General features: G+C 36.2%; 1 protein-coding gene across 3 annotated transcripts in view; it reads left to right on the forward strand.

The window, feature by feature from the left end:
* The window catches only part of LOC106085642 (uncharacterized), a 41470-nt gene extending 25516 nt beyond the window's left edge, over window positions 1-15954 (forward strand). For all 3 annotated transcript variants that reach the window (XM_013249965.2, XM_013249964.2, XM_013249963.2), the window contains exons 5-7: window positions 1816-7106; window positions 7177-7261; window positions 15331-15954. In XM_013249965.2, the coding sequence (XP_013105419.2) occupies window positions 1816-7106; window positions 7177-7261; window positions 15331-15489 (5535 nt within the window). In that variant the 3' untranslated portion in view covers window positions 15490-15954. The remainder of the gene's footprint in view (window positions 1-1815; window positions 7107-7176; window positions 7262-15330) is intronic.
* Window positions 15955-23663: the final 7709 nt, after the last annotated feature.

The following is a 23663-nucleotide window of genomic DNA, read 5'->3' on the forward strand; positions in this document are numbered from 1 at the left end:
TAACGTCGTCATTTGTTCATCCATTCTCACGAATTTTTACACAAGAGATTTTCTTATGACTCCCCACATAACTGGTGAATTTCATAGATATCGGTTCAGATTTAGATATAGCTCCCATATATATCTACAACGGCCGTTTTTGGACCATCTACCATGACTGATTTCATTAAACCAGTTTTTCAGTGCTGTAGGATGGTGGCTCATGGCCATACAAAGTTTGAAGTTCTTCAATCCACTTTTTTCATGTAGTCTACGTCGAAAGTTGTTAAAAATTGTCGCACAAAAATGTTCAGGAGTTATTTCCTTTTTTTGTGTATTTTTTGTATAAATTTGTGTACGTGTACAAATTTGTGTACGTGTACAAGAACGTAAGCCAATGGGCTTGGAAATATTACGCACACTGCCACATGTGGCCGACACTGGTCTAAACGTTCTGAGTAGAGATGTGCATGTGAATGATTTTTCACTCATGGTCACGCTCACGAGACAATAAATTATTCACTCACGACTTTTTTATGTCGACTCACGTTCACGCACGTTCACGAGATAAACATTTTTACTCACACACGACTCACGAGAAATATCATGACTCGAAAAACTTGTGAATCACGGTTAACACAATATTTTTCCATGAATCGAATAATATTTTTTTTTGCAAATGTCGGCGAAAAGTATGCGAAAATGTGGCAATCTTCTTAGATTTGTATCTCACTCACGAATCACGTGACTCACGTTTGATTCGCGCGTGACACGACTACTCACGACTAACGTGCACATTTCTAGTTCTCAGTACGAAATGTCAAACTTTCCCATGTAAATGTCAGATTTGCGCTGGCAAAACATAGGTGTTCTAGGCCAGAAACTTATATAGCAGCCCTCGTACATTGCATAGTACATAACAAATGTCGCCAGCATTATAACCACCGCTGACAATTTTTTCTGAGGTTCTCACCATGATTCGAAGCCAGGTCTTCGGCGTTATAGGGGGACATGCGAACCTCTTCGCTACGATGACTTCCTATCTACCATTAACAGAAGATATTATTAAAATCCGTCCATAATGTTACAAAGCTCCCAAATTAGCTTTCATTCAATTTGGATCTTTTTGTTTGGAATTTTTATGGACATTCCAAAAATGAACTGAAAGGCTCCAGAATCTGGAAGAGTTCTCCCGTATACCAATCTCCGCATAATTTTGGGTGTCAATTTCTGCCATAACTTTCAAATTCGATTCCAAGTATGGTAAAACATAAATCTAACATCTATTATGGCTTTTATATCGAACACTAGGTCTGATGGCAGAGACAGAAAGGATATTTCTGCATATTGACCAACGACTGACCAAATAAGCAACAGAAAAACCATCATAGATCACATATTCTCTGATAAGAGTGTAACCTAACCTAATCTATGAGACATAAGGCGAACAAGTTAACCTCTGCGCTACGATGGCCCCAACTACTTTTAACCCCATATAATTCCGTCCACAATTTTGCATAGCTCCCAAATCAGCTTTCCTTGGACTTTCTATGGACTTCAAAAATTATCCTAAAGGCTCCATAATCTGAAATAGTTCTCCCGTATACCTATCTTCGGAAAATTTTGCGAGCCAACTTCTACCATAATTTCCAAAACAAAGCATATTTCTGCAAAGTAACAAACGACTGACCAAATAAGCAACAGAAAAATCATAATAGATCATATATTGTCTCAAGTTAGAGTGTGACCTAACCTTATCATCAGATTCAGTCAGAAGCTTATGAATTTTTTTCTGTTTTGTCAAAAATGTTCATAAATTGTTTGCTTCTATTCCAGGGTCGAACTATAACGACAGAGGATGCATTTATGTTACGACGCAAAGCCACCGCTCGTTTGGCCCGCATGGAAAAGGAATTCACATCCACCGTTGTGCTTACCGAAAACGAAACATTGCTTATTAACGAAACTAACAATGATAAAAAACGTAGATGCACCAAAGCGCCAAAACGTTATGAATACTACGAGGATGAAACGGATGAAGAGGCGCGAAAACAATCCCCAAAGAAGACAGCTTTGACTACCATAGACAATGAAAAACATTTGGCCGTTGATATAAAGGAATTCAGGGAGCCTGTCTATATTCAAGATACAATATTGGAACAATTGAAACATTGTACGGTAAATTTAGTACGGCTTGAAAATATGGACAATGTGGCTCCATGGTGCATGATACATAATTTATACAAATGTTTCTGCAAAGGCCGAAGCTTGGAAGGCAAGCCGATGGTTATTGAAAAAGACGAAAACAATACAACCATAGAGCACGGGGAAGACGAACCCCAATGGGAAATAGATTACAAGATCAGCACTAAAGCCCGTTATACCTTTGAAAAGGTGGAGAAAAAGAAATACACCGATGGGGAGGAATCAGATGATAATGATATAAATACAAAGTTGGAGGCCACACCTCCGTCACGACGCAACAAAGAACGCCCGCGCATTAATAAGGAAGAGGCTGTTAAGACTACTCGTATTCCAGCGGAAGACGGTGAAAAATCAGAAAATGAATTACTGGAACCAGCATCAGAACAAGAAGCCCTTCTAGAGGAGCAAAGCAGAACAGAAAGGGAAAGACCCAGACGTAGTATTGAAGATGTGCGCGAACGTTTTTATGCCTCAAGGCCGGAATGCTGCCGGCGGCAAATACCTATACCCAGACGCATGTTTTTATACTGCAATCGCAAGAGAAGATTGAATGTTTTGAAATATATTAAAGAGAACGAAACGGAGAAAAACCGATTGCTACTCAACGAGCATGTCATGAGATCTGTCTATTATCATAAAGCGGATAATGAAAAGACACGGAAACAACAAGAAAGCAAATTGACTGTGGTAAAGGGAAGAGACGAGGAAAAACCTCAGGAAGTAAAGTCAATTTTGCTTGCACCCAGGGCAGATGAGAAGACTAACAAAACTTTGCTGGAATGCCATACGAAAGATGAGAAAAAATTCTCTGACGAAAACAAACAACAGGTCCAAGCTTTTGTTAACCTTTTGGATGATGATGAAGATGATACGAAAGATAAAAAACTTTATACGAAAGACGAAACCAATAAAACTGATGCCGCTCATGATTCGGTTATAACGGTTAAGGCTTTTGGTACCCTTTCAAGTATGAATATTGGCGAAAGTAAATTTTCCTCAACATCAAACGACATCATGGCCAACGAAGATAGACAAGAACCAGTTATGCCGAAAATTTCCAACTGTTTTTCGTTAAATGCAAAGGCCAATACCTGTAAAGCGCTGGGTTCTCCTTCGGATGTGCAAAGACTTCAACAACATTTGGCGGATCTAACGTCAGCAACATCAGTAAACTCTCAAGCGTTTAATGAAACAGATCATTCGAATGCCCCACAGGAAACAATGGCAATGCATGCTAATCATGGTCCCACCGCATTGGGTAATCAAATGCCAGGTAATGTAGATGCCGATAATCTTCGTGATGTCTACAACAGTGTCATTCGGACTATGAATACATTGGTTAGTAAGAAAATGCAAGACGTTGACTTTGCTTTGAAGCGTGAAAGTCATATAATCCCTTCCCCAAATGCTGATATTCTATGTATTATGAAATGGTCAAACTTTTTGGATGCTTATTGCCAAGGATTTGCTTTCATTTGGCAAGTAAAATCAAAGGAAGGCACCTATCTAGTGGCAACAATTCGAAATATGATGCCAATGGTTTGTGAAGCTATGGGCGTGGTTAATATAACAGCTTTGAAACCCGAAAGAGTACCCTTAATGGGTAGAATGCTTCTGCAGAATGTACGCAACGAAAAAACCACTAAACTGGCAGTTGTTATGCAGGGTAAACCCACGTATTGGGTGGTAAAAGGTTTCCTTAAAGCCGATCCGTCTATGGCTTGCAATAAGCCTACACCCGAAACTCATCCAACTTTGACTAAAAAAATTAACGTTTTATGTACCTCCTTGGTGAAGCAAAGGCAAAAGGAAGAAAAGAAAAGGGAACAACTAGCCCATAAACGTAACACCGCTACAAGTATCTCACCACAAGTATCACAAATAATTACTCCATTGACGGATGCTGTACCAAATCACATTATCACATTCCCCCAAATTGTCACACAAAATTTAACAACTATTCCTCCGCCACCATATCAAGTACAGCAAATGCAAATTCTTCTGCCCACAAATCCAGTTATAGCCGCACCACAACCACCACCACCTTACCCGATACAACAACAGCCTACAGTTGTTCCACAAATTCCAAACCCATCTGTTCAAGCCTCACCCGTACCGCCGGCCACTTTGCCAGCCAACACTACAAATACTATGCAAATTTCCAATAGCCCTCAAAATAATCCCCGAAAACGTAAAGCCACCATTGATATGGCATCCAATGATATTTCACCTAAAATGGAGGCATATTCCAAAATGAGCTCGAATATCGAGTTTAGAAAAGTTACTCCCTGTGATATCGATGAAATTCATCTGCCAGAAGTGCACAAAAACAATCACAAGTGGTTAGTGTTAGATCTGCACAATGATTTTTCGCATATTTTTGTTCCGGAGTTTCGAGACCTAGTATCTTTGGATCGTATACAAAAGGTCATCAATTTTGCTAAGCAAAAGCATAAAATTGTAAAATTACAATTTTTCAAAAATGCTCCATTCGATGCGTTTGTAACACCCAAATCGGGAAAAAAAATCTATTTTGGTCCTCTTAATATGGATATGAAAGCTCCCACTCTAATACTTTTGCAGAGTGTTGACGGAGTAATGATGCTTAGAGAAATGTATCAGGTTAAACACAACATTCAAAAATCTTTGGAGGAACGAACAAAAGCCTTTTGGCTATTACAAATGAATGGCCAGACACACTTTGAAATAGAAACCTCCAAATTGAATGAATTGGAGAGCAGCACACTACTAGCAAACAACAATACCAGCTCTGATATCATGGTACAGAACGAGGATGATAATGATGATGATGAAGACGATTGTATGATAATTGATGATGTGTCGGCAAGTGCTGCTAAAGTACCTGAGGCACCGTCAGTGCAGCAGTTGCAGGAAAAACCCCAAGTGGGTCGCTATAATTTTACCATAGCATCTGCGAACAATGATTCCGATATATCCATTATATCACAATCTAATTCACTGCCAGGACCTCCACCCATTCAAACTCTAAGTAATTCTCGTAGCACCCCTACTAATGGACTACAAGCGACTGGTATAAAGATACCACACACTAATACGATTATTAAACCGCTTGTACAAATACCTATGGTGGTGACGACTACGTCACAGCAGTCATCTCAGCTTAGCTCAGCTATAGGAATGGCAGCTGTTGTTGGTGGAACGAATAGCACATCTTCATTTTTTGCATCAAATAATGTGCCTATTACCACAGCAGCATCCCAAAATGCAATATGCTCATCTACATTCATGTCACAATCGCCGGTGCCATCAACACTGCCAACAGCTTCCCAGACGCTTCTATCGCCGCCGCCAGCGCCCTCACCATCCGCAGTCACATCAGTAAATTTAACAAATCAATCTCTAATATCTCCAAATATTGCAAATATGCCTTCTGAAACTCATGCACCATCCGCTCAAAAGAGACGTCGGGTTTCTGTAGTCTGTCGCGATTCCTATGACAGAACAACCCAGAACATAGCCGTTAACGCTGTTATAAACAAAATACTGCCCGATAATATACAAGATATTCAAGTAAATCAAACACTGGGAACTCTCAAGGCTGTGTCTACAATTGGTTCTACCACAATTACTAAAATTTTGGACAGTTCCCATGATGCTCTCCACAAGCAACAGCCCCAACAACAATTGTCAAATAAGGAGGATAATGTGAACGTTGCAAAGCCCTTAGTATTCGACGTTAGTTTCGTTGATGGTGGAGAAGATGAGCCAGCGGCCTCAATTGTCATCAAACCCACGGCAGCTCCGCCTATAAAAGTTACGCCTACACCCGCCCCACCCACCTCTGTGTCTTCGGCAACAACATCAAATTTAAATTCCGCCCAAAGAGTTAAGAATCCCAAGTTCCTTGTAAAAAGCTCCAATAATGCACCATATAAATTTGTTAAACTTGGATCTTCAATGCCAAACTCTAACCCAGTTGCGGGCAAACCTCCGCAAATATACAATAAATTGCCAACCATAAAAACATCAACATCGACTTCAACATCCACCAACACCTCCAATGTCAAAATAGCTGTAAATAGCCAATCGAACAATACATTACCAAAGAAAGTTCTAAATACCATAAATCCAATTAAAATAACCAATATAACAACTATTCCTGCATCGAAGATGGCACCTGCCAAACTTCTAACAACACCAACAACATCAAATATAAAAATAGCACCGAAGCCCTTGGTGCAAACTGCCAAAACTCTTCCCATGGTAGCTAGATCAGTAACCATAACACCGTTGGCGTCAAGCGCGACGTCAAGTGTAGCTAACTCAAGCACATCTGCAGCACCTACGGCGGTAACATATACAAGAAAAACATTGCCCACTTCGCAACCGCTAACACCAGCGTCCTCTGCAACAAGCACAGTAACATCGAATAATAGGCTAATATCTTCCTCGTGTTCTAGCAATTTGAATAACTCCTCCATATCTGGCCTGGCCATAACAAGTGTAAAATCTTTTGGGGCTACGCCATCCCAAAGAATTAACCAGAACACTGGAATAAGCGTTAGGCCGTCTGCACCATTGGTAGTGGGTCAGCATAACAAAAATAATGAAGTCGGAAGCGTAGGTGCGAAATTATTAACATCACCCACTGGTAAACCACCAAATATACAGTTGAATAATAATCGCTTCCAAGTGGGGGGAAAAACAATGTCTGGGCTGGCAAGCACGTCTTCTCAACAGAAAAAGAACAACGAAGATAACCCTAGCGAAAGTTCGGTAGCACTACCACGCCACATCCAATATGGTTATATAATTTCTTCAAAATATACAGACTACAAGTTCGTAGCGAAACGTGTTTTAGAAGAATTTTATGTGAAAGTACCATCTGTTGGCATTTTAAAACTTATGGGACTAACTGCTGTACAGAACTATCTTAACAAGTGAGTAAGATAAAAAAAAATCACTTTGACATTTCTTCTTATGCCATCATTCATTGACATTATTCCACAGACATATGCAGAAAATATCGCAGAGAAATACACTACCAGGTGATTGGAAGTTTATGGCGGCCAGTAAGGAGGTGCAATTACAAAATGTAAGTATTCACTTTAGGGATTCTTTATATGTATACTCTATGCTCAGGAGTGACATGTCAAAGATAATGGCAACATAGATAAAACAGTGGTAATGGTATTAGAGCAGTATGTAGTAAAAAAGGCAGTCGATATATGAAAAGGAATGCTAAGAACCGCTATTTCCGAGGGGTTTCCGAAATCAGGCATTTTAGAGCCTAACAAGTTCTAATTATAAGTATTTTACCAACGCCACGGGATAGCTGTGAGCACCACACAGTCTGGAACATTGAGGTCCGATTTGTGTGGTGTTGATTGCGTCCACAGTTTGCGGATAGTGTAATGCTTCATGTGGGGTAGCTGCTACGGCAGTTGCGGACAGTCAGCGGTATCAGTGGGATGCCGCGCAGCACCGGTTCTTGCACAAAACTGAGTGCTCATGATGTTCGATATGACAAGGCGAGTTATTGGCGCCATTAAATAACCGCCCTGTTTTCTTGGCGATCGGTCCTTTGGACCGGAACGCGCTTGCTCACTTACAGGAGCTTGATGAGGATCGCAACCTCCACAGGAGTTGAGGCGGCTGCATCTCCCGAAACGTCATTGAGCCAGAACGACTCTGGTTTGCCGGGGGAGGTCAATTTCTTCGGGTGCAATGGGAGGCGGTCGTTCTCCAAGGACCACATTCACCCGGTAGCCATTTACCGCATCTGCTACCGTGTCTGCATGAATGTTGTCTAGACCTTTGGTATGCCGCTTGATCTAGAGGTTCTCTCTTGTAGTGCAGAACCTCACGCTCTAGATCATTTAGATCTACCCTAAGGCTTCTGGGCGGTGGATATCTATCCACAAGATGATGGTTTGGATGGTCTCTACGATAACAGCCCAAAAAGTATTGCTTAGGCAGCATGTAGTTATATCTTTGCACTGGTAGGATCTTTGTCTCCTGATGGAGGTGGTGTACATGAGAACTGAGGAGATAGCCCGTCGCAGTTCTGAGGGCGGCATTCTGACAGATCTGAATATTTTTCCACTGCGTGGAACGTGGTCAACAAGGTTTCTTTGTCTGCACTTTATCGCAAATTGCTGTGGCATGTGGGGAGAACGTGTAAGAGCTGTCAAATGTGACGCCAAGTATTTTGGGACTTTCTCGAAAGAGAAACAAACAAAAAATCATATATATGTATTTTGTAAAGAATATCCTTTTGTAAAAAGGAAAATCTTTGCATAGCTGCCAAATGATCCGCCAAAAATTCTGTGTCCAAATACCTGATGTGGCTTGCGTTCCGCATTATCAACAAGAATTGTCTTCATATGCCGTGTCTATTAGGTACAAACAAGAAGTTTAAAATTGTTTCTATAATTTATACTGGAATAAAGTTATCTACATACATTTGGGTCAGCTTATGTCGCTAATTAAGATCACTTGCCAAAAGCGCAATTTTTTATTGCTTTTTTTCGAAATGATTTTGTTGCGGGACACCCCAATATGCCCATGATATGCCTAAGAATATTCATTTACAGGTAGTGACAGTTGCCCAACAACAAAATATTAAATGCAATATCCGTCAAAATCAGTGATTAGTGCAACTCCGATTTTGTGTATCTTTCTAGTTCGCGCCATTTTTCGTTGTTTGTGTCTTATGGTTTTTAACTATAATACACACACACAACCAAAACTCGTTGACAAATAGTGCACTTTGAAAGAAAAAATTGATGTTGTTGTTTTTTTTTTGTTTTTTACTTGTTGTTGTTCTTAATGTCCCTCGTTGAAATGGTAAATTACTGGATCACATTCTTACAGGCTAGGGGAAGATTGCAGACCTGATACAAGTGATTTCAGGTTTGATGAAAAACATGGGTTTCAGGAACCCCCAATCACACCATCAGGCAGGCCACCGCAGCAGGGTTCCCAGTACCTGGAAATAGGGGAGGAAATTGCGGAGATACGATGGAACGATATTAACTTATGCCAAGAGCCATGATGTAAACAGATGGTTTTTGCCCAGCTGACGCGTAGAGTTGCCAGTGTGTATGTAATTTGCCATTGTATATGGCGAATTACTGAGATTGTTGTTGGGCCGCTATACGACGATAAAGCGGTTTTCATTCATATAAATTAACCGCTACAAATACAAATGATTTAAGAGAATTGAAATGTGAGTTAAAAGGTTAGGTTAGGTAAGAGTGGCAGTCCTTTACAGACACACTTAAACAATTTTAAGTCCATTGTGATACCACAGTAGCGACAGACTAAGGCCTCTGGCGGGAATCGAACCCACGACCCCTGCACTGGTACTCCCAGCACACTACCAATTCGGCTACCAGGGCGCCCAAATGACGGGTAAAAGTTTACGAATGTTTTAAAACCAATGTTAATGCAATAAAGTCAATATGTCTATTGACTCAAGATGGCTAATTTTTATGATTGAGTGAGAATGAAGTAATAAAAGAGGGTTAATTAGGCATTTTGGCGTCAGTGGAGAAGGAAAGTGTGTGATATCTTACCTAAGATTTGGGTATTACAAAAGAGGTTAGTGTTGGTTATTTTAATAAAGCTTGAACAACGGTCATTGAAGAAAAGGTTTTCTTTGGTATTATTTAGAATATTCCAGTGGGTGTCTTGTGTTTCGAAGTAAGTTGATTTGCTGGTTAACAACACTGTGGGAAATAAGTAAATACACCAAATAAGATAAAATAAAGCCTCCTGGAGGCAACGCTTATTTTGAGGCAAGTGGCTGAGTTAAGCCCAAGTGTGATTTCCTCCTATTTGGAAACCCATAGTAAACGGTGATTCCCGCAAACGCCACCTTTTTCATCGGGCTGTTAAAAGGTAGGCCGTTTTTTTTATTATTGTGCCCATAAAAAGGCGGGAGAGGAAATTTAGTCCCATTGCATCCAGACCGAGCCGTTTGGTTGGATGAAAAATCCAGAGGTGGGCAATTGTTGCCACTAGGTTGCCCAAATTAGGGGAAATCTCCCAATTGTTTTTGGAAAGCGAAAGCTACTCCTGAATACGGCAATACGTTTTGTTTTGGTGATAGCCAAAGACACCACCGCTTGAACACATCCAACAATTTTGAATTTAAATGTCTTTGAAAAGGAAGTGACGCACACATACTCACCTTTACCTTGAGAAAGAATCCAACTGATAACTAAAACCATTACTTTATTTTTTATCTATGTAGACGTTGACTTTATTATTATATTTTTTACTCCTAATTAATTTTTCTTGTACCTTTATTATTATTTATTATAAAACTTTTATCATTGGACCTTTTTTCATATGTTTGATCGTTTACTTTTTCATTTGATTTTATGTGATAGGATTTGCAAAGGGTTCATGTATACGCGTTTGTAGAGTATCTATTCCCAACAGCGTATCCCTTCTAAGAGAGCTCCCTTAGGTAGGTCAGACTTAACCGTTTTGTGTCATCCTCGGAGAAAGCGTGACCTTACCGTCCTGGTTGTCATTGCCCTGATGGCCAGTTTATTGTGGGTAAAGATGTTCACACTCTAACTAAATAAGTAGTAAGGGTCCTAGGAGTCCTAAAACGCCCTATAGGTCCTTAAAATTTTGGAACCCAATTATTTTGCGACTGGGTGCTAATGAAAATTTTCCGGTGAACATTCCATTAAGGAACAGGGGCAAACTTCTTGAATATCAATGAGTGCTATCCGATTCGAATTAAACTGAATGATTTTTATAGCCGAGTCCGAAAGACGTGCCGCAAACCGACACATCTTTGGCAAGAAGTCTTTACATGGCAAAATACCTTACAAATGTCTGGCGCCTAAACCGTCGATACGGCCCTGCACCGCAGCCAGTGCCAAGATTATTTGGCCATGATTTCTTTTCATGACTTGAACGTGTTTGGATGTTGTATGTAATGTTTTCTTTTGGTTTTGCCTCAGGTTCCTTGTAATTTTTTTGCCTTTTGCCATGGAAAATGTCGTGGGGATTGCAATTCCTTTGGAATCCTAATGCCGGAAAAATTGCCCAAGATATGTGCCTGGTACTCGATTTGTGCGAGGAGTTATGGACAATAGAACCGATATACAAGCCACCAGGCTCCAAATGTCCACAAAATGTATTATAATATCGTGATTAGCTTTAATATATTATTTTTGCGATTCGCTGGTATGTGTTTTTCTTGGCAAATGGCACATGACGTCGACATGCGTAGTTGTTTAAAAGCGTTTAGTAAAAAGGAAGGTACTTATAGATTTTTTGTTAGCGTAAACACAATATTTAAATGGACTACCGAATCTTATGATTGAAATTAAAATTTGTTATACGTTAAAAATAAGAGATTAAGGGTGGTAACAAGTGGGCGGGATAAGAGAGATTAATTAAGAGAGAGATAGGATAGGCAGATAGCTACATGAAAACGGATAAAAAAATTTAAGTGAAAGGTTTCGATAATGGCTTATATTGAAGTGGTTTAGCCAAGCCAAGCTTGTTGAGAAGATAATCAAGTCATTTTTAATTGAAAGGCCGAATAAGCAGAACTCTTAGTTGCAAGTGCACATAGAACATTTTGTTGAACGGTGTTAAAAAAAATTTTTTTTTGGTTACTGAAGAAGAAAAAATAACCAAAGTGCGTATAAACAAACTGATATAGTGATAGATATAGTGATGATTATTCTCAACATTTTGAAAAAGGAATTTCTAGAAATCGCTCCTGTTAGGGTTTCCCTTCCTAATGCTGGCAACATTTGTGAGGTATTATGCCATTAATAACTTTTCTCTAAAGAGGCATCACACAGCGGCACGCCGTTCGTACTCGGTTTAAAAATGGGGACCCTTATCGTTGAGCTTAAACTTGAATCGGACTGCACTCATTGATATGTGAGAAGTTTGTCCCTGTTCCTTAGTGGAATGTTCATGGGCAAAATTTGCAATTTAGAGTATATATATTAGGAAAAAAGGATGTTTGCTATCACCCCTGTTTTTTGCTTTATACATCAACGATTTGGATGATACCCTGGAGGAAGGAATGCGGTGCAATGGTATGGGAATGCAGTGCAATGGTATCAATCTGAGAATTTTACTATACGCAGATGATATTGGCATTATCTCTGGTGATATAGAAACAATGCAACGAAAGATTGATAAATTGGAAATCTATTGCAACAGATGAAACCTTTCAGTCAATATGTCAACAAATCAGATGTTAATATTTAGAAGAGGTCAAAGATTAAGCTCACTAGAAAAGTTGTATTACAAAGGGGAAGAAGATAAAATTACCTCTGAATTTCCAAAGCTTATTTTTCAAAAGCATGTAGAAAAGAGAAACTTGCAGGATAAGAATGCTCTTAATTCGACTTTGAACGGCATAATGAAGGATAACCACATCAGTCTACGTATAAAATAGATGGTGTACTTAGCAGAGCTACGCATCTCAATCGTGGGGTTTCAGACATTTTGATGAAGTAGACAAACTTCAATGCTTCTTTATGAAAAAAATATTACGGTTGCCCAAAAATACGCCAAATTATGCACTGATGTTGGAAACTAATGTTGAAGAAAGTCATATATATATACGATGGGTCTACATTTGAAATATATTAATAAAGTTTTGGTAGATTATCACGATAATCGGTTGCCAAAGAAGCTAACTGGACCCCTAATTGAAAGGAATTCGTTTTGAGTGAAAGATTTGAGAAATATAGCAAGAGATCTCAATATCAATTGGCCGAAATTGCCAAATATTTTCGACCAAAGGCAAACTTTCAGCATTGACCTGCTAACGGCTTTAAAACTGAAAAACATCCATGGTAATATCCGAAATAAAAACTCAACAGAACAGTTTTACAAGCATCTTGACTATAATAAAGGGCTATCATATATAACAGATGAGAATACTTTAGATAACATCATATGGATTCTAAAGGCGCAAGGCGGGATGCTTAACTTAAATGACAATTTATACGGAGTGCAAGATAACCATAAATTATGTAACTTCTGCAACTTTCAGGCTATCGAAAATATCCAACATTTTGTAGGAGTTTGTCCAGTGCTAAAAGAGTTTCGTTTACTGTACTTTGGGAAAATAATAATATATGAACATGAAATAATCAATATTGAACGGCCAACGAGAGGATGATTTGAGAAATTTGATTAAATATATAAAATGTGCTTTAAATTACAGGCTTATTTGATACAAAAATATTGTCGAAATTAAAATATCTTTATTAAATTAAATATAAAAAAAGCCAAGCAAATTATACTTATATAGTTGAATTTTGATTAATCTGAATGAATTTGATTAATTATAGTTGGATAAAGATAATCTATCTATATATCTCTTGTATATATCAGGAAACCAAATTTTAAAACACATAAAGAGAAGAAGTACACCACTGATCAGTCAAACAATAGTGTGTGTCTAACGACACCAAGAAGAGGCAGGAGTAATTAGTGTTTAGATAACGCTAGAATTAGGTTTTAAATTTAGTATAGGTAGCCAAAGTTAAACCTCTGTATTTACAATTCTGTCTTTTTTATTTGTTTTTGGCCGGTCGTTGGTAAGGTGTTTAGAAGCTTGATGTTAAATCAAATTTTAAATCTGTTTGTTAAGATTTTGGGGAGCTCCTTTAAATCATAGCTTCAGGTTAGAACAACTGTCACAGGACATTGAGGATTATGAAACCATAGTCCAGAAATCGAAACTGTGCCATTAGTGATTTTGTCTTTTATAAGTGTGTAATATTCGCTTCTTAGGCATTAAGAATTTTATTTGTTTTTGGCCAGTCATTAAATTTTTTATACTAATTCGGCGGTATACTAATTTCGACATTCTGTTTGTAACACCTCGAAATAGGCGTCTAAGACCCCATAAAGTATATATATTCTTGATCGTCATGACATTTTAAGTCGATCTAAATTTCGAAGGAGTAAAGCTAGACGCTTGAAATTTTGCACAAATACTTCTTATTAGTGTAGGTCGGTTGGGATTGTAAATGGGCCAAATCGGTCCATGTTTTGATATAGCTGTCATATTAACCGATCTTGGGTCTTGACTTCTTGAGCCTGTAGATGGCCCAATTCTCGTCCGATTTGACTGAAATTTTGCACGTGGTGTTTCATCAGTATCACTTCCAACAACTGTTTAAGTATGGCGCAAATCAGTTCATAATCTGATATAGCTGCTATATAAACCGATCTGGGACCTTGACTTCTTCAGCTTTTAGAGGGCGCAATTTTTATCCGATTTGACTGTAATTTTGCAAGTGGTGTTTTGGTATCACTTCCATCAACTGTGCTAAGTATTATTCAAATGGGTCCATAATCTGGTATTGTTGCCATATAAACCGATCTTGAATCTTGACTTCTTGAGCCGCTGGAGGGCGCAATTCTCATCTAATTTGGCAAAAATATTTTGTACCACGGCTTTCCAATGACCTACAATATACGTGTCCAATATGGACTGAATCGATCTATAGCTTGTTTTGTCATCATAACGAACGTCATATAATTTGAGAAATGCTTATTTATGTATATTTTGTTAGTCTCAGGTTTAATTAATAAATGATTTTTAAGAACATGATGTGTTAGAGTTTAACCATTAAGGGGTGATGGAGTAAAAGGTAAGTGGAAAATTGTGGCGGTTTATGGGGTTTGCAAACGCTTGAAGGGTATACTTTCGCGGCCATGGCAGGGTGGGCGGCCAGGGTGAAACACCTTACCCCTGGTTCACAACATGTGTGTGCGTTGGCTTGGTTTAGTTTTTACTTGTGTTTGCATTTTTTAATTGTTGCAGTCCTTTAGGGCTAGATTGATGGGATGAAACCACACCCAAGAGTGACCGTCTAGAGCTAGTTAGGTCTCCAATCAGTTTAGTGCCACCAAGCACGTTTAACAGAATTGGGTTCTTTAGGGAAAGTATACATTTCAAATTAGTAAGGAAAATTATGTGAAGTGTATTGAAAAACAAGAGAAGGCAGCGAAATGGATCGGCTTCAAATTGTAGGCATAATTTGCATTGAACATATTTCTGTTTCCAATAATACGCCAATAATTAATAGTCTATTTCTATGGTAATATAATTTTTTTTTAACAAAATTTTTGTATTTTTATTCATTTCAGCATCAAAAATCATTGCTTGTACGTAAATCTAAGTCTGGAACAGATTTGAAGTTGTCAACACGCGCACCCATTTTAAACTCTACAAGAACAGATTCCAATAAATCACAAAAGGTTGTGAGCGTCACTTCGATGAGTGAAACGATATTAATAGACGATTAAATCGTCTCCATTGTACTGATTAAACTGATATTTAATCAAGGTCAAAGCAATCATGTTGAATGCATCCATATGAACGTGTATACATCCTCCTATTTAACTAAGTCCTTTGTTTTGTAGACCAGATTTGTATATATATACATATATATATAGTATTTTTTTTCTCATTTTGTAAATTATTTATTTCTAAGTAATTTTATGTTTATATGTGTTAAATAGTGTACTCAAAATTTGAAAACTAGTTTTTCATTTGGTTTTGTCCAAAACTAGCAACAATGCTGAATTAATGTTGGGTGTTGCATAAGGCTAGGCAAAGTTAATTCCAAAGCTTAAAAATGTTAGGTGTTTTTCCTTATTTTTTAATGACTCCCATCATCATTATCATCATTTTATTGATAAAGAAATTTCTGAAACAAACAAATATTTGAATAAAATTAAATACTTGAGTTTATGAATTCTTAAAATTGAGGTTGATAAATTTTATTAAATGATTGTGATATATATTTTTTTCTTTATAAAATTCAGTCATGAGTAACTAATGTCAACTATTTACTCATCTGAGTGAAGTTTTTTGTGCTAATTATCCCGTTATAGGGAAAAATAGAATTGTTTTTTTTTCGTCGTGAAGAAAATTAAAACAACAAACCAATTAAATATTTACATATGTACGTGGAGTTACACTAAACCGAATTTTTAGCCATAATATTCAATACTGCATACTCAACTCGAGAAATTGAGTATGCAGGCCTTTGCTAAAAATTGCAAAAAATATAAAATTTTAAGTTTGATGTAATTCTGTTTATTTTGCGAATCGTCTTCGATTTTGAACAGCGGAATGCTTAAATATTTGAAATTCGAAAAAAATGGAGGAGTTGCAGCGTTTTAGACCTTGCAAATAACTTTGAATATTTACGCCCAAAAAACTTTGGTTTCTGCGATGCCTCTTGCAGATAACTTTATCCAGCACCACTACGGAAAGAGCGTTTCTTCACGAATCCAATGTCTCCAGCATATTGAAGTTCGCAAAACTAGGGAGGTTATAGCATTTGCAAACTGACGTTAATTTTTTTGTAATTTTAGGATATCAATAATTCGATTTGTGAACTTTTTTTCTGAATAAAAAACATAAGAGTTGCACTTAACCGAATTTTTCGCTATAATCTTCAATGCTGTATACTCAACTCAAAAAAAAATTTTCGCATGAAAAATTTTAAATTTTGAAAATAGCCTTTGCTAAAAAATTGCAAATAATATAAAATGTGAAATTTGAAGTAATTCTGTTTATTTTGCGAATCGCCTTCGAATTTCGAACTGCGAAATGTTTAAATATTTTCGAAATTCTAAAAAATTAAGGATGTACAGCGTTTTAGACCTTGAAAGTTACTTTGAATTTTTACACCCAAAAAATCTAATAATTGTTATCCGAAAAATGCTAAAAATACCTAGGTAAGTTTGCAAACTTTCCAAGTTTTGCGAACTTCAATATGCTGGAGACAACATTGGATTCGTTAATAAACGCTCTTTCCGTAGTGGTGGTAGATGAAGCAATATTGAAAAGTTTTCTGTGAAGAACATCGCAAAAATCAATATTTTTTGGGCGTAAAAATTCAAGGTTGTTTTTGAGCCCAAAAACGCTGTAACTCCTTCATTATTTCGAATTTCGAAAATTTTCTAGCATTCCGCAGTTCGAAATTCGAAGACGATTCGAACAATAAACAGAATTACTTGAAATTTCACACTTTATTTTTTTTTTGCATTTTTTAGCATTTTATGAAAATTTTCAATTTTTGATGCGAAAAAATTTTTCGAGTTGAGTATGCAGTATTGAAGATTATGGCAAAAAATTCGGTTTAGTGCAACTCCTATGTTTTTTCTTCAAAAAACAAGCTCAAAATCGCGTAATTAGTATCCGAAAAATGCTAAAAAATATAAAGGGGAGTTTGAAATTGATGTAACATCTTTAGTTTTGGGAATTTCAAAATTCTGAAAACACCGTTGGATTCGTGAAGAAAATCGCTTTCCGTAGTGGTGCTATATAAAGCAATACTGTAAAGTTTTCTGTGAAAAATATCGCAAAAACCAATATTTTTTGGGCGTAAAATTCAAGGTCGTTTTTGAGCCCAAAAACGCTGTAACTCCTTCATTTTTTCGAATTTCGAAAATTTTCTAGCATTTTGCAGTTTGAAATTTGAAGACGATTCGAACAATAAACAGAATTACTTGAAATTTCACATTTTATTTTTTTTGCATTTTTTTATGAAAATTTTCAATTTGTGATGCGAAAAAATTTTTCGAGTTGAGTATGCAGTATTGAAGATTATGGCAAAAAATTCGGTTTAGTGCAACTCCTATGTTTTTTCTACAAAAAACAAGCTCAAAATCGCGTAATTAGTATCCGAAAAATGCTAAAAAAAAATAAAGGGGAGTTTGAAATTGGTGTAACATCTTTAGTTTTGCGAATTTCAAAATTCTGAAAACACCGTTGGATTCGTGAAGAAAACCGCTTTCCGTAGTGGTGCTATATGAAGCAATACTGTAAAGTTTTCTGTGAAAAATATCGCAAAAACCAATATTTTTTGGGCATAAAAATTCAAGGTCGTTTTTGAGCCCAAAAACGCTGCAACTCCTTCATTATTTCGAATTTCGAAAATTTTCTAGCATTCCGCAGTTCGAAATTCGAAGACGATTCGAACAATAAACAGACTTAATTGAAATTTCACATTTTATTTTTTTTGTATTTTTTTAGCAAAGGCTAACCCCTTGTGAAAATTTTCAATTTTTGATGCGAAAAAATTTTTCGAGTTGAGTATGCAGTATTGAAGATTATGGTAAAAAATTCGGTTTAGTGCAACTCCTATGTTTTTTCTTCAAAAAACAAGCTCAAAATCGCGTAATTAGTATCCGAAAAATTCAAAAAAAACCAACGTGAGTTTGCGATAGCTGTAACTTCCTTAGTTTTGCAAAATTTAAAAGTTTTCAGGCACCGTTGGATTCGTGAGGAAAATCGCTTTCCGTAGTGGTGCTAGATGAAGCAATACTGTAAAGTTTTCTGTGAAAAATATCGCAAACACCAATATTTTTTGGGGGTAAAAATTCAAGGTCGTTTTTGTGCCCAAAAACGCTGTAACTCCTTCATTTTTTCGAATTTCGAAAATTTTCTAGTATTTTGCAGTTCGAAATTCGAAGACGATTCGAACAATAAACAGAATTACTTGAAATTTCACATTTTATTTTTTTGCATATTTTTAGCAAAGGCTAACCCCTTATGAAAATTTTCAATTTTTGATGCGAAAAATTTTTCGAGTTGAGTATGCAGTATTGTATCTTTAGTTTTGCGAATTTCAAAATTCTGAAAACACCGTTGGATTCGTGAAGCAAATCTCTTCGTAATGGTGCTGGACGAAGCAATTCTCTTTCCCATTTCCTTGAAATCTTTAAAGTATTGCTTCAAAATCGCATAATTCACAACCAAAAATTCAAAAAAAACCAACGTGAGTTTGTGATAGCTGTAACTTCCTTAGTTTTGCAAAATTTAAAAGTTTTCAGGCACCGTTGGATTCGTGAAGAAAATCGCTTTCCGTAGTAAAAGCAATACTGTAAAGTTTTCTGTGAAAAATATCGCAAACACCAATATTTTTTGGGGGTAAAAATTCAAGGTCGTTTTTGCGCCCAAAAACGCTGTAACTCCTTCATTATTTCGAATTTCGAAAATTTTCTAGCATTCCGCAGTTCGAAATTCGAAGACGATTCGAACAATAAACAGAATTACTTGAAATTTCACATTTTATTTTTTTTGTATTTTTTTAGCAAAGGCTAACCCCTTGTGAAAATTTTCAATTTTTGATGCGAAAAAATTTTTCGAGTTGAGTATGCAGTATTGAATATTATGGCAAAAAATTCGGTTTAGTGCAACTCCTATGTTTTTTCTTCAAAAAACAAGCTCAAAATCGCGTAATTAGTATCCGAAAAATTCAAAAAAAACCAACGTGAGTTTGTGATAGCTGTAACTTCCTTAGTTTTGCAAAATTTAAAAGTTTTCAGGCACCGTTGGATTCGTGAGGAAAATCGCTTTCCGTAGTGGTGCTAGATGAAGCAATACTGTAAAGTTTTCTGTGAAAAATATCGCAAACACCAATATTTTTTGGGGGTAAAAATTCAAGGTCGTTTTTGCGCCCAAAAACGCTGTAACTCCTTCATTATTTCGAATTTCGAAAATTTTCTAGCATTCCGCAGTTCGAAATTCGAAGACGATTCGAACAATAAACAGAATTACTTGAAATTTCACATTTTATTTTTTTTGTATTTTTTTAGCAAAGGCTAACCCCTTGTGAAAATTTTCAATTTTTGATGCGAAAAAATTTTTCGAGTTGAGTATGCAGTATTGAATATTATGGCAAAAAATTCGGTTTAGTGCAACTCCTATGTTTTTTCTTCAAAAAACAAGCTCAAAATCGCGTATTTAGTATCCGAAAAATTCAAAAAAACCAACGTGAGTTTGTGATAGCTGTAACTTCCTTAGTTTTGCAAAATTTAAAAGTTTTCAGGCACCGTTGGATTCGTGAGGAAAATCGCTTTCCGTAGTGGTGCTAGATGAAGCAATACTGTAAAGTTTTCTGTGAAAAATATCGCAAACACCAATATTTTTTGGGGGTAAAAATTCAAGGTCGTTTTTGCGCCCAAAAACGCTGTAACTCCTTCATTATTTCGAATTTCGAAAATTTTCTAGCATTCCGCAGTTCGAAATTCGAAGACGATTCGAACAATAAACAGAATTACTTGAAATTTCACATTTTATTTTTTTTGTATTTTTTTAGCAAAGGCTAACCCCTTGTGAAAATTTTCAATTTTTGATGCGAAAAAATTTTTCGAGTTGAGTATGCAGTATTGAAGATTATGGCAAAAAATTCGGTTTAGTGCAACTCCTATGTTTTTTCTTCAAAAAACAAGCTCAAAATCGCGTATTTAGTATCCCAAAAATTCAAAAAAAACCAACGTGAGTTTGTGATAGCTGTAACTTACTTAGTTTTGCAAAATTTAAAAGTTTTCAGGCACCGTTGGATTCGTGAGGAAAATCGCTTTCCGTAGTGGTGCTAGATGAAGCAATACTGTAAAGTTTTCTGTGCAAAATATCGCAAACACCAATATTTTTTGGGGGTAAAATTCAAGGTCGTTTTTGCGCCCAAAAACGCTGTAACTCCTTCATTATTTTGAATTTCGAAAATTTTCTAGCATTCCGCAGTTCGAAATTCGAAGACGATTCGAACAATAAACAGAATTGCTTGAAATTTTACATTTTATTTTTTTTGTATTTTTTTAGCAAAGGCAAACCCCTTATGAAAATTTTCAATTTTTGATGCGAAAAAATTTTTCGAGTTGAGTATGCAGTATTGAAGATTATGGCAAAAAATTCGGTTTAGTGCAACTCCTATGTTTTTTCTTCGAAAAACAAGCTCAAAATCGCGTAATTTGTATCCGAAAAATGCTAAAAAAAATTAAGGGGAGTTTGAAATTGGTGTAACATCTTTAGTTTTGCGAATTTCAAAATTCTGAAAACACCGTTGGATTCGTGAAGCAAATCTCTTTTCGTAATGGTGCTGGACGAAGCAATTCTCTTTCCCATTTCCTTGAAATCTTTAAAGTATTGCTTAAAAATCGCTTAATTCACAACCAAAAATTCAAAAAAAACCAACGTGAGTTTGCGATAGCTGTAACTTCCTTAGTTTTGCAAAATTTAAAAGTTTTCAGGCACCGTTGGATTCGTGAGGAAAATCGCTTTCCGTAGTGGTGCTAGATGAAGCAATACTGTAAAGTTTTCTGTGAAAAATATCGCAAACACCAATATTTTTTGGGGGTAAAAATTCAAGGTCGTTTTTGAGCCCAAAAACGCTGTAACTCCTTCATTATTTCGAATTTCGAAAATTGTCTAGCATTACGCAGTTCGAAATTCGAAGACGATTCGAACAATAAACAGAATTACTTGAAATTTCACATTTTATTTTTTTAGCAAAGGCTAACCCCTTATGAAAATTTTCAATTTTTGATGCGAAAAAATTTTTCGAGTTGAGTATGCAGTATTGAAGATTATGGCAAAAAATTCGGTTTAGTGCAACTCCTATGTCTTTTCTTCAAAAAACAAGCTCAAAATCGCGTAATTAGTATCCGAAAAATGCTAAAAAATATAAAGGGAGTTTGAAATTGGTGTAACATCTTTTGTTTTGCGAATTTCAAAATTCTGAAAACACCGTTGGATTCGTGAAGCAAATCTCTTTTCGTAATGGTGCTGGACGAAGCAATACTCTTTCCCATTTCCTTGAAATCTTTAAAGTATTGCTTCAAAATCGCATAATTCACAACCAAAAATTCAAAAAAAAAAAAACCAACGTGAGTTTGCGATAGCTGTAACTTCCTTAGTTTTGCAAAATTTAAAAGTTTTCAGGCACCGTTGGATTCGTGAAGAAAATCGCTTTCCGTAGTGGTGCTATATGAAGCAATACTGTAAAGTTTTCTGTAAAAAACATCGCAAAAACCAATATTTTTTGGGCGTAAAAATTCAACATCGTTTTTGAGCCCAAAAACGCTGTAACTCCTTCATTATTTAGAATTTCGAAAATTTTCTAGCATTCCGCAGTTCGAAATTCGAAGACGATTCGAACAATAAACAGAATTACTTGAAATTTCACATTTTATTTTTTTTTGTATTTTTTTAGCAAAGGCTAACCCCTTATGAAAATTTTCAATTTTTGATGCGAAAAAATTTTTCGAGTTGAGTATGCAGTATTGAAGATTATGGCAAAAAATTCGGTTTAGTGCAACTCCTATGTTTTTTCTTCAAAAAACAAGCTCAAAATCGCGTAATTAGTATCCGAAAAATGCTAAAAAAAATTAAGGGGAGTTTGAAATTGGTGTAACATCTTTAGTTTTGCGAATTTCAAAATTCTGAAAACACCGTTGGATTCGTGAAGCAAATCTCTTTTCGTAATGGTGCTGGACGAAGCAATTCTCTTTCCCATTTCCTTGAAATCTTTAAAGTATTGCTTAAAAATCGCATAATTCACAACCAAAAATTCAAAAAAAAACAACGTGAGTTTGCGATAGCTGTAACTTCCTTAGTTTTGCAAAATTTAAAAGTTTTCAGGCACCGTTGGATTCGTGAGGAAAATCGCTTTCCGTAGTGGTGCTAGATGAAGCAATACTGTAAAGTTTTCTGTGCAAAATATCGCAAACACCAATATTTTTTGGGGGTAAAATTCAAGGTCGTTTTTGTGCCCAAAAACGCTGTAACTCCTTCATTATTTTGAATTTCGAAAATTTTCTAGCATTCCGCAGTTCGAAATTCGAAGACGATTCGAACAATAAACAGAATTGCTTGAAATTTTACATTTTATTTTTTTTGTATTTTTTTAGCAAAGGCAAACCCCTTATGAAAATTTTCAATTTTTGATGCGAAAAAATTTTTCGAGTTGAGTATGCAGTATTGAAGATTATGGCAAAAAATTCGGTTTAGTGCAACTCCTATGTTTTTTCTTCAAAAAACAAGCTCAAAATCGCGTAATTAGTATCCGAAAAATGCTAAAAAAAATAAAGGGGAGTTTGAAATTGGTGTAACATCTTTAGTTTAGCGAATTTCAAAATTCTGAAAACACCGTTGGATTCGTGAAGAAAACCGCTTTCCGTAGTGGTGCTATATGAAGCAATACTGTAAAGTTTTCTGTGAAAAATATCGCAAAAACCAATATTTTTTGGGCGTAAAATTCAAGGTCGTTTTTGAGCCCAAAAACGCTGTAACTCCTTCATTTTTTCGAATTTCGAAAATTTTCTAGCATTCCGCAGTTCGAAATTCGAAGACGATTCGAACAATAAACAGAATTACTTGAAATTTCACATTTTATTTTTTTTGTATTTTTTTAGCAAAGGCTAACCCCTTATGAAAATTTTCAATTTTTGATGCGAAAAAATTTTTCGAGTTGAGTATGCAGTATTGAAGATTATGGCAAAAAATTCGGTTTAGTGCAACTCCTATGTTTTTTCTTCAGAAAACAAGCTCAAAATCGCGTAATTAGTATCCGAAAAATGCTAAAAAAAATTAAGGGGAGTTTGAAATTGGTGCAACATCTTTAGTTTTGCGAATTTCAAAATTCTGAAAACACCGTTGGATTCGTGAAGCAAATCTCTTTTCG

Source organism: Stomoxys calcitrans, chromosome 5, assembly GCF_963082655.1.
Source record: "Stomoxys calcitrans chromosome 5, idStoCalc2.1, whole genome shotgun sequence".
NCBI classification, from domain to species: Eukaryota; Metazoa; Arthropoda; class Insecta; order Diptera; family Muscidae; genus Stomoxys; species Stomoxys calcitrans.